Source organism: Chrysochloris asiatica, unplaced genomic scaffold (assembly GCF_000296735.1).
Source record: "Chrysochloris asiatica unplaced genomic scaffold, ChrAsi1.0 scaffold00067, whole genome shotgun sequence".
Lineage (NCBI taxonomy): Eukaryota > Metazoa > Chordata > Mammalia > Afrosoricida > Chrysochloridae > Chrysochloris > Chrysochloris asiatica.
The window spans coordinates 5,436,806-5,456,231 of NW_006408585.1; the positions used below are offsets into that span (position 1 = coordinate 5,436,806).

At 41.7% G+C, this 19,426-nt stretch overlaps 1 protein-coding gene across 1 annotated transcript in view; it reads right to left on the reverse strand.

Annotated features, from left to right (window-relative positions):
• PRKCH (protein kinase C, eta) overlaps nt 1–19,426 on the reverse strand; it is a 376,249-nt gene that overhangs the window by 71,129 nt on the left and 285,694 nt on the right. The window contains exon 10 of the mRNA XM_006864635.1: nt 10,098–10,252. Within this exon, the coding sequence (XP_006864697.1) occupies nt 10,098–10,252 (155 nt within the window). The remainder of the gene's footprint in view (nt 1–10,097; nt 10,253–19,426) is intronic.

A 19,426-nucleotide genomic window follows, 5' to 3' on the forward strand; every position in this document is an offset into this window, starting at 1 on the left:
TTCAACTCACTCTCACTGAGTTGATTCCAACTCATAGTGACCCTACCTACAGGCAGGAGCTGAACTGCCCTACAGGGTGTCCAGTACTGTCATCTTTACAGGAAATGACCACCACATCTTCCTCTCTGGGTGACTGGTGAGTTTGAACAACTGATCTTTCATTTGGCAGCTGAACACGTCACAACTGCACCATCAGGGCACCCTTGAATACAGTTTATTTATGTAAGGATTTCTATCTTGGAAGAGGTACAGTTAGAAAGCTCCTAAGAAGTGGTAATTGTTAGACGTTGTCTCACGCACTTGAAATGTACCATCAGGAGGGAGCAATCCCTGGAGAAGGACATCATGCTCCATAGAGTGAAGGGTGAACAAAAGACAGGAGATCCCTAATGAGATGGGTTAGCACAGTGACAGCAACAATGAACTAAAATATAGCAGTGGTGAAGAAGATGGCACAGGACTGGGAAGTGTTTCATGACGTACGTTATGCACAGGGAACTGACTTAGCAACACCTAGCAACAACAACAACAACTTATTTCCCAAACTAGTTACGGTGTTTAGGGAACTGAATTCATTCCCTGAATGAAATCATTCTTTGGAGCTTATAGAATACCTAGCTACCATAGTGTTTGATGCGTAGAATACCCTCAAATGTTTGCTGAATTGGATTTGAAAATAGATTTAAAATGGATTTTGATTTTTAAAAAATGATGAAAAATCTCTCACTGTCAACTCATTGAAAACCTGTATAGGGTTTCCAAGGCTATTAAATTGTTATGGGAGCAGAAAGCCTCATCACATGCCTGCAGAGCAGCTGGTGGGTTCGAACTGCCAATCTTGTGGTTAGAGTCCAATGCTTATCCACATATAACTGCTTCTTTATTTAGCATGGACAAAATGCAATTAAAGCCAAAGTCTTATCTGGGAGTAGTTCTATGAGCTAACACAACAGCTCACAGTCATTTCATTAACCGGTTACTAATTAAGGAAGTTCTGATTTTATAGAGAAAAATATTAACAAGTCAATTGGATATAGATCCCAGGCAGGTATCCAGGATGAGTAATTGTATGGATAGTTGATCATTGCTCAGAAATCAGCAATTGCTCAAATAGTGGTCAAACTGAGCAACATCACACTAACTGTAGTTTTTCTTTGATAGGTAAACCAGACTGGGAAATGCAGACTGCTATCAAAGATCTGAAAGCTTTTCTTGTAGAAGACAACTTGCATTTTTTTTTTCTTGATCTGTCTCTTAAAGGTAGTTCAGAACCATTGAATAGAATCTATTGGGAGATGCTGTTTGAATAAAAATTCTTCAATAGCCACAAGTACATAAGAATGGAAGAGGTAAGTTCCCCTTTGCTTAGAAATATTCAATCACAGAAAAACAGTGACATCTCACCAAGATGTTGGCTATTAAAGTTTTGGTAGAAGAGACATATGTTAACTTTGAGCTTCCTTCCAACCCTGAGATTTTAGAATTTTATTAATGGGACACAGGACAGGTAAATTTTGATAAATGCCCAGAAGGGTATCGAGGAGTGTCTCTGCATGTGAGAGAACAGGTTTGGTTGGCTATTCTGGAGGCTGAGAACAGTGGTGCCAAGGGAACAAGGAGAGCCCCCTGGAATCCCAACCCCCCAATGCCATTCTCCAGAGCATGGGGCAGTTTGCTTGTCAGATCTCACTCACCTACTTCTCCTTGCAAGTAAGTCCAGAAAGCCATCCTGGGTGCGATTTGTAGCCAAATAATAACTGGGAGCTTATGCCAATTTACATTTATACTTAAGAAGTTTATTCAATAGTAAAATATGGCATTTGCAAGACAAAGGAAAAAGTTCTACTTTCAAGCACTTGATACAAAGTCTACTAAAAGTCAGACACAAGGAACAATGAAGAACATAACACTGCCCTCTGCTCGGATATTTCTCCTGCATAATGCAGAATTTGAAAAACAGAGCCTTCAAGACTAACCTACATGGCTCAATGATCCAAAAGAATGACACTGTCTTGGTCTGATCCTCAGCTGTTCTCTCCTGTCAGTCTTCTGTGTACTCTCCATAGAGGCCTGGAGGCCAGGGGACTCAGTACCTTCCTGGACTCTAAAGGACATTATTGAGGTGGGACTGCAGAGTTCCATGATGTACCTTGTGACCTTTGCTATGTTATTTTACTTCTAAGAGCCTCAAGATTTAACTGTCATGTAAGTATAGCAGCACCATTTACTTTGTAGAGTTGCCAAAAGAAGTAAAAATTAAATCAGCAAAAAAATCCTAAAACCTAGTAGCTGGTACCAGATACATGTGGCTATTAGCCTAGATCACAGGAATAAGATAAAAGAACCACTCTCTCTAGGCCACTGCCTCTTGTCACCCTTGGCCATGCTCACTGCGTTCCTTTCAGGGTTTCTATACTTGACATTCCGTCTCCTCTGAAGGCTCTGTCCCAGTATCTACACACATCTTGCTTCCTCACTTCCTTAGGTCTTGGCTCCAATGTTCTCTCATCAGGGAGCCCTTTCTTAATCCTCTACAGAAATAAGCCCCGTAAAACCATTCTCACCAAACTTTATCTTCCCCTTGCCTAGCTTTTTCTCCATAGGATTATAGCCCCAATATTTAATATATTGACTTGTTTTTCACTGTTTGCACTAGAATTTAAGCTCCTGGAGGGCAGGATTTTTATTTCTCTATTTATTTTCCCAGAGCAATAACAGTGCTTGGCTCACAGTAGGTTCTCAATAAGTATTTGTTAAAGGGATGGATAAACACCACAAGCTCGAGCTGTCTTTAGCTTACTTTGTTTCTCTTAAAGGCCCTGATATAATACAGGAGGCATTTAATAAACAGTTGCAGAACTTTACAACAGATTCAACTTTTTACAACTGGAAGTGTTCATTGAATATATAAAGATCAATGGATTGTGTTTTTATTGCTTAGCAAATAACTTCAAACTTTGCTTTTATTAAAATGGAGTCCTGGCATGACGTATAGGATAAGCACTGGACCACAAGGTCGGTTTGAACTGCAACGTCGGTGGTTCAGATCTACCAGTCACTCCTCGGAAACCCTATGCAGGGTTGCTATGAGTTGGAACTGACTCGATGGCACTGAACAACAACAAAATGAAGCAACACGATGCTTGGGCAGTTCAGTGAGGGGAAGAGCAAAGCTGCTGGTCAAATGTCATTAGTCAGTGAAAGCCATGGACACATTTTCAGTTAGCTACAGTGACCACGGAGGTATGCCAAGATCAGGGTTCTGACTTAATAGACAGAGTACTGAAAACTAAAGCATTCAAACATAAGTTTCTGTCTGCCGGTAAGCTGAATTCTTTGAGAAACTGCATTCAGTTGGATGGTCTAAAAAGGATTTTGGATTTTTCCTCTAACTAGCAACCAATAATTCCCTCCAATACTGGAAGGGGTCAGCTCAAAATAAGTTTAACCACTTCTCCCAAATACAGGAGATGCAAATGACGTGAAAACTAAATATAAATACAGTCTTCAAACTTGACAATCAGTCCCTTATTTTCCAGAGCTTCCTAAGAAACTGATTTCAAGGGTTTTGATAAGTACATGGTAAGCACTGTTGCTGTTGTTGAGTACTGTCGAGTCAGTTCTGACTTACAACATTTCCAAGGAGCAGCTGGTGGGCTTGAACTGCTGACCTTATAGTTCTCAGTCCAGTTCTGATCTTACAGCATCAAGAGTCCATATTAAGTACAGATAATATCAATACTGCTAAAATATAAAGAAGATTATTTTTTTTTTGAAAGAAAAGCACAACCAGATTCTGTTTATCAAGGAGAGATTGACTTTGGAAGGGTGATTTTCACAAGCTAAAGCTCGAATTTCTCTTGAGGGCAAGTTGAGATCAAGCCTCTGCTGATCTCGGCTGACAGCATGAAGGCAAAGAATCATCACTTATACTGATAGGTCATTTTTCAAGGAGCTCTTTATATTTTCACTTTTATGTGATTTGAGCTTTACCAAACCCTACAGGGAAGCTGTGTGGAAGGCAGTCCCATTGCGCAGATGGACAAATCGGCTCAGGGTCCCAATGACCTGCCCAATTCTTTAGACACAACATGGGGCAGGACTGGGGCTAGCACCCAGGTCTTCTTCAATAGGAAGAATGAACACTCCCTGCCTTTCAACAAGCTTATTTTAAAGTAAGTTATCTTTTTCTAGTCTTTTATAGTATTACATTTCTAACGCAATTTCAATTTGAGGACACTTATTGTAAATAATGCAGTACCTCAGAGCTGATTGTTTTTTTTAACCCTGGAGGCAATATTAGGCAGATTTCTAAGGACCAAGTTCCCCAGAGTTCTGCCATTGGCTTATTGTTCCAAGTAACTCGCTCTCTTTGGAGAATCTCATCCAAGCCTGTGATCTGAACTAATACTGTGCTGACAGCTTCCAGATCGTTCTAGTCCATCTTCATCAGGCATCCTAGTCATACCCACCTGCCCACTGACGCTTGCCATGGAAATATGTGTCAGGTACCTGATGTATAATGTCTAAAATTCATCATCTTCCTCTTCTGCCTAGATCTCCTCCGGGCTCATGATCTCTCCTAGATAATGGCACCATTACCAAGCCAAACACCTGGAACTATTCCTTAGGTCTCTTTCATACCACTAAATCTGTACACTTGAAACTCATGCCATTGTCTTCATTCCTACCATCTTAATTCATGTTCTCATTATTTGCTTATCTGCACTGCTGCAACAACCTCAAACTAACCCATACACCACCATTTACCCCTCAACACCTTTGAATGTAAGATATAAATCTGGTCATGGCATGCAACCTGCTGAAAACCTTCGAAAGACTCTTTTAACCTGCTACATCAAATCCAAACTCCCTCCCCCTTGACATTTGTGTTCGACACAGTTTCCTCAAATAACTATTCCCTTCTTCTTTAATAACAAAGCCTGATTTTTAGCTGGAACAGGTCCACCTATAATACTGCACTGCAGGGAGGTACAGCTATATGACTGAGTTATGGTCAATTCTATTTAAAGTACTGGGTGAAATTTCAGGAAGCCTTCTCCTTAAGGGAGCTGATTCAGCTGGGAGGAGCATCCTTTCACCCTTTTTACTTTCAGGAACAAGAATATGGAGATGACTTCTAGACTTCAACAACCATCTAAAACCATGAGATGACCCTGAATAGACAGAAAAGAAATTATACGAGTCTGAATCCAGATAGCTTCATGGACCGCCCATGGTAGACATGGCCTTCCTACTTCATGGCCTTTCTACCCCTAGACTTTAAAAAAAAAAAAACCCAAAACCATGAGGGAGAGCGGTTTTAGTCACTGTCATTTTGTGTTTCCTGAGATGGATAACATTGCCAAATCCTAAATGAGACAGAATTCAAACATCTCTTGTAGTTAAGTCTTTTATCAGTTGCGTTCTGACAACTTCTACCCTTATCTTCTACCATAGTGACAATATTAGGCTACAGTACTATTACAGTCCTTATAGTTCTATCCACTCCCTCTCCCCCCCCAGAGTAAGCATGGACTTTAATTCTAACATAGATGAGGCAATCGCAAGAAACCAGGTTTAAATGAAAGAGACTTAGGGACTCTGAAAGGATGCTGATGAGAAACAGCTAAGAGTAAGAGACAACTTGGATATGGGAATCAAACAGATGCTGCCACAATTTTCAAGTAAGGGAATGGCTCAAGTGTAATGTCCACCACAGACTCATAACCCATCCTGATTTGGAAACAGATGATTTACGAATTGTTAGCTAAGGAAGCAATGCTCACAGGAAGTGACCTCAGCAAGGGTTCCCCAAGCAAAGTGATCTCAGCTCACTTGAGATCACACAGGTACCTGGAATGTCAGTCTTGTGAAACAAGAGTTAGATGGTTGTCGAGACCAATATACTGACACAGATCCAACAACTGTGCCTAAAAATTATCTGACCAGATCTTACAGCTGAGGGAGATTGCTAATCATTCCAAAGTTTCAATTCAAGTAAAACTCAAATTAGGAGAGCTGTTTCTTTCAATGTGAGGAGCTATCAAAGGTGATTTACCTTAAAAGCTAATGTGTAACATAAGCATAGGATACAAGACAGTAAGTTTGGTTTGGCAAAGACCATTATATGGCAAAACCACAGTTTCTGTGAGCCACTTCCATGTCTGAAAAATGAGAATGTGAACTACCACAGTAAGTAATTGAAGCTTCAGGAATAAATTCTTATTACAATGTACCCAGCATGCCAAGAATTGCACAAGACACAGAGTGGTCAGAATCTTAAGTTGAGAAGGCCGAGCATGTATTGAAATGAGCTGTGTGTTCAAGTACACCATGGTAAAAGGGAACCAAAATTTAAACAGTGCCCTTCCATAGCTTTAATCCACCCAACACACGTTAGATACATTCTATGCTTTGTCAAGAACAACAAATCAAAACTGCGCTCACTTTATGACTTTGGGTTGAGATGTCAACGATGGCTGAATTCTCCTTTAATACAGTTTATGAAACTTGGTAGAAAATGGTGCCTGCAATGCCTGTGGGCAGGTAAAAGGCCTTACATTTGTTAGCCTAACTTTTCTGGAAGGCTTGATTCAGGAAAACAGTCAATGCCATGAGTAAATGATTCATGAGCTCTATCTGGACTCTTCATCAGCCAACAAACCCAGGGCAAAGGAATGAACAGTCTTTATTTCCCTTAGAGATACTGCCTCATTGACTGCCTGTTTGGCAGTTCTGGGCCAGGGCAGCCTCCAGACCCAAAGGCAAAGGGGCAGACTCTTCTGCTGTATCTCATGGGAACTGGATTCTTCCTTCATAAAATTCAAGAAATATATCTGAGAATCAGGGTCAGAAACAAGCTGAAAAGTCCATCAATGTAACTGACTTGTCTCTTTTCACACAAATCACCTAACAGAGAAAAGAAATTCACATCAGAGGAAGTCTAAAGCACTAGGGTCTTCTAACGTCCTCCTTGATTGGTAATGACCTGCTGATGGTACCATCTTTGTAATTTGTTGGAAAACATCCCTCTTCCCATGCCCACCACCACCAAACAAAACCCCAAATAAACAACTCTCTCTGCATAGGTTAGAGGCATCTTGTAGGGAGAAAATTTTAACTCTGATAAAGGCTGTCCATAGATTTATCTGACTAACCAGGCTCTCTGAAGCTCCTAATTTCTAACTGGACTTCCTGTATTAACTCCACACCACTCTGTGACCACAATATGCCCTTCATTGTGTGTGCATTCCAAAGACTTGGCTTTCAAAGGCTTATCCTTAAGACTTAGCTCCCAAGCCAGTACTCTGCATGGAATTAAATTATCCAGTGGAAATCAATCCACAGGATAAAAATAGCACTTGAATCCATCCTAATTAAATGTGTTCCCTTCAAAGTCAACCATATCTGTTGAACCAGTCTGAAAACGGGATTCAATTTGAAGAGTAATTTAAATCAATTCTCAGAATTGAGTCATAGATACCAAGAATTGAAATAAACCTCGAGATGTAAGCTGATTAGAAACTATCAGGTTATACAGAAAAAGATACCACTTTTTCTCACTTTGATTCATTTTCATGAATTAACGTCCTAGTCCCAAAAAGGAGTCCTGGTGCAGTGCTGTAGGATCAGCAATGGACTGCTAACCACAAGGTGGGTGGTTCAAATCCACCAGCTGTTCTTCAGAAACCCTCCACAGGGTGGTTATTAGTTGGAACCGACTCGACGGCCCTTTACAGTAACAATTCCCAAAAAGGTGACTGACCATTGATGGTACAGATGGTTAAATGTTTCACTGCTAACCAAACGTCTGGTGGTTTAGAGCTGCCTCTGAAGAAAATCCATTTTTTAAAATGGTGTGGAGCACAGTTCTACTCCAACGTACACGGGGTTGCCATGAATCATAAATGACTTAATGGCAAAAATTTTTTCTTTTTTTTTTTTTTTTTAAATTCCACCAAAGAAGTATAAATTTGACTTTTCTGTACTAAGACAGAGCTTCAAGTCTGTCCTAAGGAGACAATGTAGTGGCTAAAATGAATCTTGGCTTCACTACCAGCTAGTAGTCTGGTTAATAAACCTTTTAAACAGTGAGAATACTATTACTGTTATGTAATAGTATTGGGAGGCGGGTCAGAGAGAAATGCAGGGGAAATGCTGGACCCGTAGCATGCATACAGTTTAGCTCATGTTGTTGCTGTTAATATTAGTATTATGATTTACAACCTAAGTTTCTACTAAATAGGAAGTCACTGAGCTTAACTAAACGTGGCTAAGGCTCTGTTTGGGTAAGCAGAAGCGAGGTGAATGGATAAGCCAGGGAGAAAAGGACAAAGGGGGAGCCCACTGCTCAGATACCACTACCAGGAAGGACATCAGAGATTGTACCACCCCCCAAGTCATGTGCTGCGAGAATGCTGGGATTGGACAAATCCCTGGATAGAGCTACCAGGAGGACACCCTAGCCAGGTAAAGAAAGCCCAAGGCAAAGGTCACCTAAAGCATCATGCAGCAACCCCACATATCAGAGTAAATGAAAACTCCTAGTAACCTGCCAGGAGCTGACTCCCACTGCTCTGCATCCCTCTTCCTACCTTACAGTGTATCTTTGGTCTACGATGAAAGTGGTACAGCAAGTTGACGTTTTACAGTTCTGCACTGAGAGTCAACTATGCCTCCTTTGCTTTCGCACTTCTTGCTGCCATTGTCTACTAGTCCTGTTGCTTTCTCTTCCTATTCTGACTCCCATGGTATTTAATGATATTCACTCTTTTAAAGGCTCTCTTATATTTTAATCATGATGATAATGTTGTCATGAACTCACAAAAGGAGTGGCATTTATTAAGGCTAAAAAACAGCAAATTTCAATCAGGAAATTCTTAACACTGGCATTGATGCTCTCAATATATAAAGAAGACCCTCTCCTCTTCAGGGAAAGCAACAATTATATCTCAAGAAAAAAAGAAGCATGTATGTTGCAACTAAATGATAATGTGATTTGAAGAGTAGGAGGACGTTGGCAACAAGAATAAAAGAAAGAAAATTTAAGAATTAAATTGAATTGTCCATCATTGGCTGTCACATCCCCCACTTTGCCCAACCTTCTCTCTGATGAATGTTTCATCTGGTCTCTGTTGAATCCTGAGATCTAACATCCACCAGACTTTGAGTGCATGTGAAGAATAGTATGTCATGTGCCATGAAATGGAATCAAGAGATATTTGGGGGACTACAAATGACAAATCTCATAAAGCAGGACACTGTTATTGACAGTTCTTTTAACTCCTTGACTGGTGAACCGCACCCCATTAGACAGTGATTATTTCTTAGAGCAATGGTAGGGGATAGTAGTGATTCAATGGTAGACTTCTCACTGACCAGGCAAGAGACAGGTTCCAAAAATCCCAGCCAATGCTCTGCATGCAGAGCCACCACCCATCTGTTAGGGGAGGCTTTCAAGTTGCTATGATGCTGACTGGTTTCAATGGTACTTTTTTTTTAGACTAAGTCAGACTGAATAGAAAGGTCTGGCAGTCTACTTCCAAAAACCAACCAATGAAATTCTTATGTAAATCACAATAGTTCAATCCATACTGATCATGGGAATGGCACCAGACCCAGTAGCATTTGGTTCCCTTATGCATGGGGTCACCATGAGTTGGGGATTGACTCAATATCAGGTAACTATCATGGTTACCCACATGTACGGTTTAGGTATGGACTCTTAAAATGAAATCGATCCCTGATTAACTGATTCACTTCAAATGTTAAAAGAGAGAAAAGAAACCAACCATGTGGTCATCACTAAGCAAGACGTGACATGTAACGTGGCTTCGACAAATCCCAGCTGATTAAACTCATGAATAGTCTCTCAGGACCATTTGACAAATGCCAAATTAGACAAGTGTTAGTTTAGAGATAGTATTCATTGCTAGGTTTTTCATTTAGTCTAATGAACACTTAAAACCTTTGAGAATTTAATATCAAAGTTTTAAGTGACTATCATGAGACATGGAAAGATCCAGTAAGGAACTTGGGCATGGGATGAATTATGATGTTGTGGGGAGGGGAGTGGTTCAGCAACCAAAACTCACCTATAGATGATTCCTTTCTCATGTAAGAACATGAGCGCTGAAATGATTTCTGCAGCATAGAAACGAGCTCGAGGTTCATCAAAGCGACGAGACTTCTGAATGTGGAACATCAGATCACCCCCATTCACAAACTCCATGACAAAAAATAGCCGATCCTGAATACAAACACAAGAGAGAATCCAATGTGGCAGAGCATCATGGCATTCTACAAAAGTAGTTACATAATGCTGGGATGTGGTGTGGGGTGAGGGGGCTGCCATATATGGAAGTCCGAATGAAACAAGCTGCTAGTTGACCAGAGCACAGCATGATGGGTTTTGATGGGATAAGATCACTTATGTGAGGGTAACACCTGGATTCGCTTCAGGTAATTCAGGTAATGGCCTTGAATTTCTACATTAAATAAAAGGTAGAGAAGACACTGGAACCCTTTGGTACTAGTTCTAGCTCTATAACTTATAGGTCATGTACTCTTGAGCTTCCTGGGTGGTTAAAATGGTTAACACACTTGACTGCTAACTAAAAAGTTGGAGGCTTGAGTATACCCAGAGCTATATTTGGAAGAAATATTCTTGTTGAACAACACATTAAAATAAAGACAACTTGGAAGAAAGGTCTGGTAATCTACTTCTTAAAAACCAGATTATCGAAAACCCTACCAAATTTCTATTCTGGTATACATGAGGTCTCTATAAGTCAGAGTCAACTCTAAGGTAACTTAATCTTTTTTTTTTTTTTTTAAGTTTTTATTGTGAATTGAATGCTAGTTTACATGGGAGAACACCGGTTTTACACCCATGGTTTCACTGCAATGATGACAATCTCCTCCAGGCATCATCATTAAACAGAATTTGATTCTATTTCCTCTGTTGTTTTGTTTTTTGGGGGGATGGGGAGATATACACAAAAACACTCAGGAGTATATAATCTTTTAAGCAATCAAAGGGCACACTTTGCAAGCCTATCTCCTGGCTGCCAGCTCTCAGTCTTTCTCTTTCCACGAGTCTAGAGTCCTCAGCTGCTCTCTCTCTCTCTCTCTCTCCATGTCCTCATCTCTGCCTCCATCTCTGGTGTTGCTGCTTCTCTGGATAGGGTTTCATATTCTGCTCATGATTTTCTTCCTTGATAGTCCTAGGGTCCTCTTTTCCTGGACTGTAAGATTAACTACTTCCCCCTTTTTGTTACAAAACTTCTACCTTTACAGGACAACTTAATCTTGAGCTTTATTTTGGGTGCCCATCACCAGCGAAAAGGTAATGACGTAACTATCCCTACCCAAATTCTGGGGCCACCAGATGGAAAACAGACAAGATGATGTGCATCACGTTGTAAGTTGTTGTTGTGTGCCGTGGAGTCAGTTCCGACTCATAGCGACCCTGTACAGGGTTTCCGAGGCTGCAAATCTTTACGGGAGCAGAAAGCCTCAACTTTCGCCAGTGGAACAGCTGGTAGTTTCAAACTGCTGACCTTGCAGTTCACAGCCCAATTTGTAACCATTATGCTACTAGAGCTCCTCACATTGTAAGAGAACAACACAAGTGGAAAGTGCAGTGCCTTCCATCTGGAACATGCAGGGGTAGTCACAGAAAGTAAAGGGTGTAGCAGGTGCTCCAACTCTCACAAGAGGGCAGAGAACAAGGCACAGAAAAAGGAAAACCCTTCAGACAAAGCAGGCAAGAAGAAGTCTAATGACCACCTCAGAGTCAACTCAACATTGGAAACTCCATCCAGTTGTATCAAAAGATTCCCGAGCTCACAGTCATGAATGGGAACTCAGAGGAGAGGGATGTGGTCTCAACTTGGCAGGTAAAGTGGACTCTTCTGAAAGTCATCTTCACAGTGTAACAAGTCTTATGCAAATAGCATGGATAAAGGGCTGTGGGAATTAAAGCTGCTTCCTGATGTCATGTTTCAGGCGCATCCAAGATTTCTCCTTACTCTCTTCCACAAACATTTATGAAGTCTCCCAATAGCCAGGTGCTGAATTAAATTATGGAGACCCAACAGAGATAAAACAGTCTCTAGCCACATTGAGTCTTGCTGGAAACACGATTTAAAGCAAATAAAGTGAAATCAACAAGCACATTTACAAATGCTGGTAAATTCTGTGGAGGGAAAGTAGGAGAAGTAATGACATCCAGTCACTGCTGCTGCAGGCTCAGGAGAGGTCTCTCTGAGCAAGTGACATGTGAACTGAGGTCTGAAGCCCAAGTGCAATCCATTCAGGACCACTGATTAGTCTTTTTGGCTTTTTTGGGGGGTGGGGGTGGGGAGGTGGAAGTATTTTGTGAGGAAACTGGTATTTACCAAAGGATGTGAATACACAAAAAGCATCTTTATTTGCGGTTTTAAATTCCACAGACTTTGCTGGGATTGTTGCTGTACACTGAGAGTTGAACAATGGACGATGCACAGTGATTGCACCTGTGGTGTCATGGAGCAAATCCTGAAGACAGTAAAGTATGACCACTGCTCCTTGTTTTAATACTATGATTAGAAGAAAAAATAAATTCCCTGTATCTACTAAACATCTCTTTCTGCTAACGAGAACAGGGATTTAACAACAGAGAGGGAACAAAAGGAGTGTTTCTCTATATTTAGATGGCATTGGCCAACATAAGCCAATGGAGATATACTTGATATTAAGCTGAATGCCTACGTTTCACATTGGAATCAACTCCACAGCAGTGGACTGGCTATGCCTAAGCTAACTAGTAAACCAGTTCTCATTGAGTTGACTCCAAGTGTGTCCATACAGTTGTCTATGATTGATTTTTCAGAAGTAGACTGCTAGGCTTGTCTCCCAAGGTGACTCAGGGTGGACTTGAACTTTCAACTTTTGATTAGCAACTGAGCATGTTAATTCTATACAATAGCCAGGGGTACCTGGTGGCCTTGATTTGCGTCTGACTGACCAGAGGAGAGCCAGGATTGTGTGGAATGAGCTTTCACGAGCACCAACCAGTTGCTCCCCATTTTCTACCCAGGTTAGCACTGGTGGGAGCGGGGAGTGTCATTTCATTCTGAGGCTTCATCGACACCTCTGTTCATTTGGAGGGGTGGCCATGAGGTGCCTGATGAAGAGCAAGTCAGTCCTGATACATTTTTTAACCAGCTTCTTCATCAATGTGACTGGCAATAACCTGAGTTCGAATTGCTCTGAATACCTGATTACTGGAACTGGGTCAGTAGGTTATGTGCTATTCCTCAGGTTGCTGTTAAGTCAGTGTTCCTGGCAAGAGATTCTAAGACAACAAGCATTAGGAAGATAAGGGACTTCCAAGGAAAATTTCACCCATTTCTACTTCACAAAAAAATCATTCTTACAGCCAGACCCAGGGCTAAACTCAAGAACTGTGGGGAGGAAATTTTGCCCACAAGTTTCTTCTTTCTCTGCCTGGCCCAAAGCCCTCAAATAATATAGAGCCAAGGACTTGTGTTCTTCCACTGAAGAGCAAGCTTCAGAACTAAGAACATATGGACCCAACTGCTACCAGCAACTCTTGCAGGAAGCAGAACATCAAGTCGAGATACATTGACATTTGATTGAAAAGTAGTGGTGTATCTCATCAATGACCTAAAATAATGTCACAATGTAGAAAGATAAAAGACTCTTTGTTGTTAAGTGCCTTCCAGTCAGTTCTGATCCTTAGGGACCCTGTGTAGGGTTTCCTGACCAGCAAAACTGTTTTTGCTATGAGGAAGCCCTTTGTTCTAAGTACCTCTGTTTGCCCTGCTTAATTTTATTGATATATTTTTGTTCACCCTATTTTAAAATGTCTGCTATAGGGAGAGGAAAGATTTGGCAGAGGTTCCTCCAAGGTTTCTTCCACAGAGGAGGACAGAAATGGTAAAAATCTGCAGGGATCAGCAAAGCAGATTCACGCCTCATTCAGAGGTGCTAGTGGTGAGGGAACTGAAAAACCATCATCTGCAATAGAAGTTTCTAGAAAGAGTAGTCAACAGTTCTGCCATGTTGCTGTTGCTGCTGCTGCTGCTGCTGCAGAGGATTTTCAGTTAAAAAAAATACTCTGTGATTCACTGAAATCCTGGACTAGGCTTACATAGATGGCTTTCTACCTCTGTGAGGGGGGCAGTTTTCAATTGTGTTATGAAACATACTATTTCTTTGACCATTTTTAAGATCATGGATCTGAGTTTCTACATTTTCCACCAAATGTTACTATGTGATTTATGCCTTTGTCATTTTCATAGTAAATGTGAATAGCTAAATAGTCACAAAAAGTAAACTTTAATGGTTAAAATAGTGAGTTCAACAAAATCTTCCTTGTGAAAGTGCAGAACAGTGTGGCACTGTAGGATAATGTGCTGAACCGCAAGGTCGGTTTGAACAGCAAGGTTGGCAGTTCAAACTCACCAGTTGCTTTCCTGGAAACCCTATACAGGGTTGCTGTGAGTCAGAATTGACTTGACAGCACTTAACAACAACAACACAGCCGAAGAAGGAGAGATGTACAGGAAGACAAAAGACATACACCTGTATGATGACAATGGTAGCGTTCATTTGTGGCATCTGAGGTGACATTTTTTCTGTTTTATACTTTTTCTTGTCTCTCAAGATTCCTATGATGAGTACGCATTACTTTTATCGTCAGAAATCAACTGGAGACACATGTGTTTTCTCCTCATTTTCCAACGTTCATCTGGAAGTTTGAACATTGAAAAGACACAGCTCTGAGGCCATCTCTGTTGATGTTAGCTGCTGTAGAGTTGGCTCTGACTCATGTTAACCTGACGTATAATAGAATGAAACACTGCCTGGTCCCACACCATCGCTGCATTTGGGTTGTAGTTGTGGCTGTTTTGTGTAGTAACTTCCTAGCGAGGATGCTCATCTTCCAGTACAACATCAGTCAACAGTCTACTATAAGGTTTTCATTAGTTAGTTTTTGGAAGTAGATTTCAAGGTGCTTCTTCCTAGTCTGGAACCTCCATTAAAATCTGTCCTAGTGTGGTGCTATAGGATAAGCACTGGACCATAAGGTCTATGTGAACTGCGAACTGGCAGTTCAAACCCACCAGCCGCCCCTCAGAAACCCTACACAGACAGGGTCACTATGAGTTTGAACTGACTTGATGGCACATAACAAGAATAACAAGTGAGTTGGCTGATTTTTGAAACACTAGTGGCATAGATTCCAGCATCATAGCAACATGCAAGTCACCATGGTATGACAGCAACCAGACCATCAAGCTTCTTGGAATTATATCCCAAATGAGACGCAATCAGGTTTGGGTCCCAGGGAGTAAAGCATCTGAGTTCTGGTGTACACACAGGCTTTCAAGCATCTAATGTGGGGGGTTCAGAAACCTTTTATGTTTTCATTCAGGTTCTTAGTAGAGCCCTGATGACGCTGTGGGTTCAGCATTGGACTGATAGCCACAAGTTTGGCAGTTTAAACCCACCCACCACTCTGAGTGAGAAAGATGAGGTTGTCTGTTCTTGTAAATACTTTTACAGTCTTGGAAACTCTGTACAGAGTCACTGTGAGTCAGAGTCGACTCAGTGGGAGGGAGTTTGATTGGTTTGGGCTTTGGGTTCTTAACAAGAACACATATTACCGAGCACACACATGTACCAGGCCCTAGAGAGGGGCCAGTTATCCCAAAATGCTCTCAAGACTCTTATAGACACACATGTGTAAGCATGTCATCCCAGTGTGGTAAATGTGGTGGAGGGGTCCTGAAAGTGTCTCAGTCAGGAGTCTGGAGTGGGCCTTGGAGAAAGCTATAAGGAACCAATTCCCCATCCTTGAAGGATGAGGACGCATGAGCCAGGCTAGTGAGGGGATCTGAAACAGAACTATGAGAAGCATGAACAGCTGAGGTGTAAGGCGTGAGGCAGGGGGAAGTGACTGAAAAGGGGACGGGTTATCCCATGCTGAGACTACTCAGTGTGACACACTAAGACAGGAGTGGCATTTGGGATGACAACTCTTTCTTCCTTAAAATGTCCACTATTTCTTAAGGTTCTATGACAAAAAAGCAATAGGTAGTACATAAAATTAGAAAAACAGACGGAGTACACATGACTTAAGTTGATTTCTAATTATAAAAGTAAGACCAGGACAAGGAAGGGCTGGTTGGTCCAAAGGGTGGTGAGAGCTGGGGACACCTGAGCCCATGGACCAGGACATAGCCATGGAGGACTAGAGATGAGAGTGGAACATCCAGCTGATATGAAGTGAGGGAAGACACACAAGAATGTCCAAACTTTCAGATAATACCCACTGGACCTAGCTTTGATGGCTTGATGACTTATACTCATGGATGTAGTAGTTCAAAATACCAACTGAGAGGGAAGAAGTCTTCACATCAAGTATCAATCCTATTCTATCTGTATGCAGGGTAGACAGAGACAGACAACTTAGACATTAGTTACCTAAAACGGGGAGGGATGGGTAATAAAGGCATGAAGTGACTGGCTTACAAGTTTTCAAGAGGGAGCTTAGTTTCAGAGAGTGCAGGGGAAGGTAGAATCCCCACTGAATAGTTTTCATCTTGTCTAGACAGGTCTGGTGAAAGGAGATGGGGATAAGTTTCTATGACTCAGTAGTGAGTAATTGTTATCATGACTAACTGTGATGGTCACAACTGTAAAGGCAGATGTTTTACAACATAAAGGGGGGAGTAGTTAATCTTACAGTCCAGAAACAAAGGCCCCTAGGACCATCAAAGGAGAAGAGCATGAGCAGAATGTGGAACCCTCTCCAGAGAGGCAGCAACACCAGAGATGGAGACAGAGATGAGGACATGCAGAGGTGGAGCAGCTGAGGACTCAAGATTCATGGAAAGAGAAAGATTGTGTGCTGGTGGCCAGGAGGCAGGCTTGCAGAATGTGCCCTTTGATGGTTTAAATGACGATATATTCCTGACTGTTTTGGCATGCATCCCTCCCCTCAAAACAAAACAAAACAAAACAAAAACAGAGAGAATAGAAGCAAATACTGTTGAATGATAATGTATGGAGGAGACTGTAATCATTGCAATGAAACGATGGTATAAAACCAATGCTTCCCCATGTAAACCAGCACTCAATTCACAAAAAAACTTAAAAAAAAAAAAAAAGAGTAACCTTTATCAAGTTTGTGGAAAAAATGGAACTGAAAGATAATGAAAAATTTCCACAAGCTTTTTAAAGTACTCTTGTATTATTTTTATAGTCAGAAATTAACTGAAGTCCCATGTGCTTCCTCCGTAGTTTTCTAATTTTATGTAGTACTTATTGCTATTTTAATAGTTGTGTGGAAAAGGCAAATGACCACCTAGAAGGTGCTGTGTTTCATCCCACGCCCCAGTCACCCACAGCTGAGTATTGCAGGGCCTCAGCTCCTATTAATAAACATGAGAGCTCACCTGTGGGTATGTACTGGACTAAGAGGCCGAGGGCCTGGAGTTGGCTTGAAAAAGACTCCAGCATACCACAAAGAGTAAAACAACAGCTACAAAAACAAATCTCTCCAGCTCAATTTTACACTTCTGGAATTGATTCTGTCAGTGTGAAGGCAATCTTCTAGTCAACCGTGCTTAGAGAATGCCCACTGCCCGCAAGGCAGAGAACCTTATCTGAAGTTGTGGAAGAAGGCAGAAGATAATCTTCCATTCACAACTCCACTTTCAATCTGTTTAAGAACTACATCTACAACAAGCTTCACAAACTCAACGGTGAAACAACTAGATAAAGGATGTTTTGGGGACCCCTACATCTGGAGCTCTGGTAGTGTAGTGGTTACAAATGGGGCTGCTAACTTCAAAGTTGGCAGTTCGAAACTACCAGCCGTTCTGCAGGAGGAAGATGAGGCTTTCTGCTCCCGTAAAGATTTGCAGCCTTGGAAACCCTGTACAGGGTCACTATGAGTCAGAACCAACTCCACGGTACTTAACAACATCTGGAGAGGTTAGACAAATTCAATTAAGGTCCCCATGAATCACTTCTGGATAGGATTTTTATTTAGGTCCGTCAAGTAGGTTCTGACTCATAACAACCCTGTATAGGGTTTCTGAGGAGAGGCTGGTGGGTTTGAACCAATGACCTTGTGGCCTAGTACTTTATCCTGCAGCACCAACACCAGGACTCCAGAGTCAGGGAGGAGTTTCTAAATCCTACCCTGGGCAATAATGACGAAGACAACAGTGCATTTACATCTATGAATACATCCAGTGGAGAGACTGATGGTTCTGTGGGAGACCAGAGCTTGAGTCTCAGCCAGTAAATCTCTGGTGAGGGCATCACCTGTCTGTCACTGGAGGCTCATGTGCTGCTATGATACTGGACAGGTTTCAGTGAAGCTTCTAGACCAAGATGGGCTAGGAAGAAAGGCCTGGTGAACTACTCCCTAAAAACAGCCAATGGAAACCGTATGTGTCACAGCTGTGCAGTCTGCAATCAACCATGGGGATGACACAAGACCAAGGAACATTTTCTTCAGCTATACCCAGGGTCCCCGTGAGTCAGAGGTCAAGTCAACAACAGCTAACAACAAGAACATATATCAAATGCAATGTCTCTATAAAGTTCAATTTCTTAGAAACGGAGCCTGGACATGTGCAAAGCTCTACATGAAGATTTTGACTTCTTTGAAATCATTTATGCTCAGATCTGTGAGGAGGAAACCTAAGGTCCAAGTGGTCAAACCCTTGGTTTATCTCTTGCTACTCCCCGTTTGTTTCTCATTCAACCAACCACAAAAGCAAATCATTAACACACGGTGATGAACACCTGGGAAAACTAAAGAACTCCCTTTGTTCCAGACCTGGTGTGAGTTACAGGAGAGGGAGGCCAAGGGGCGTGTGCCTGGTAATAATAGAATTCCTGTCATCACCTGCCCTAGAGTCATCAACCTGCTGCAGCCTGGGCCAATTCTGCCCAGTATCAGTTCAGGCCTGTTAACTTCCCTGAAACCCAAGGGGATAAAAATACCCTCTGAACTGATAGTGGCAGTCAGCATAAGATGTATGCATTCCCTAAGGCTCCTCATAAAGGATTGTTTTTTAGGGATTAAAACTGAAGGGTTGCGGTAATTTCTTTAATTAAATGAAGAAAAAGATGGAGACAAAACCCCGGACAGATGAAAGTACTAGGACAAGAGCCACTTACGTCTTGGGGCAAGGAGCATGCTATTTGAGCTTTAAACATCCTCTGGCAGGTTCTGAACAAGGGCACTGGTTTCTGAGAGTCATTACTAACCACAGCTGTACAGTCTACCTGAAATTCTAACCACAGAAATTCAGTCTGCCTGCCTGCTTTCAGAGGAAAGCGCAACCCAGGCGTAACGGCCATTTCTCCAAACTAAGAGCTTGGCACAACG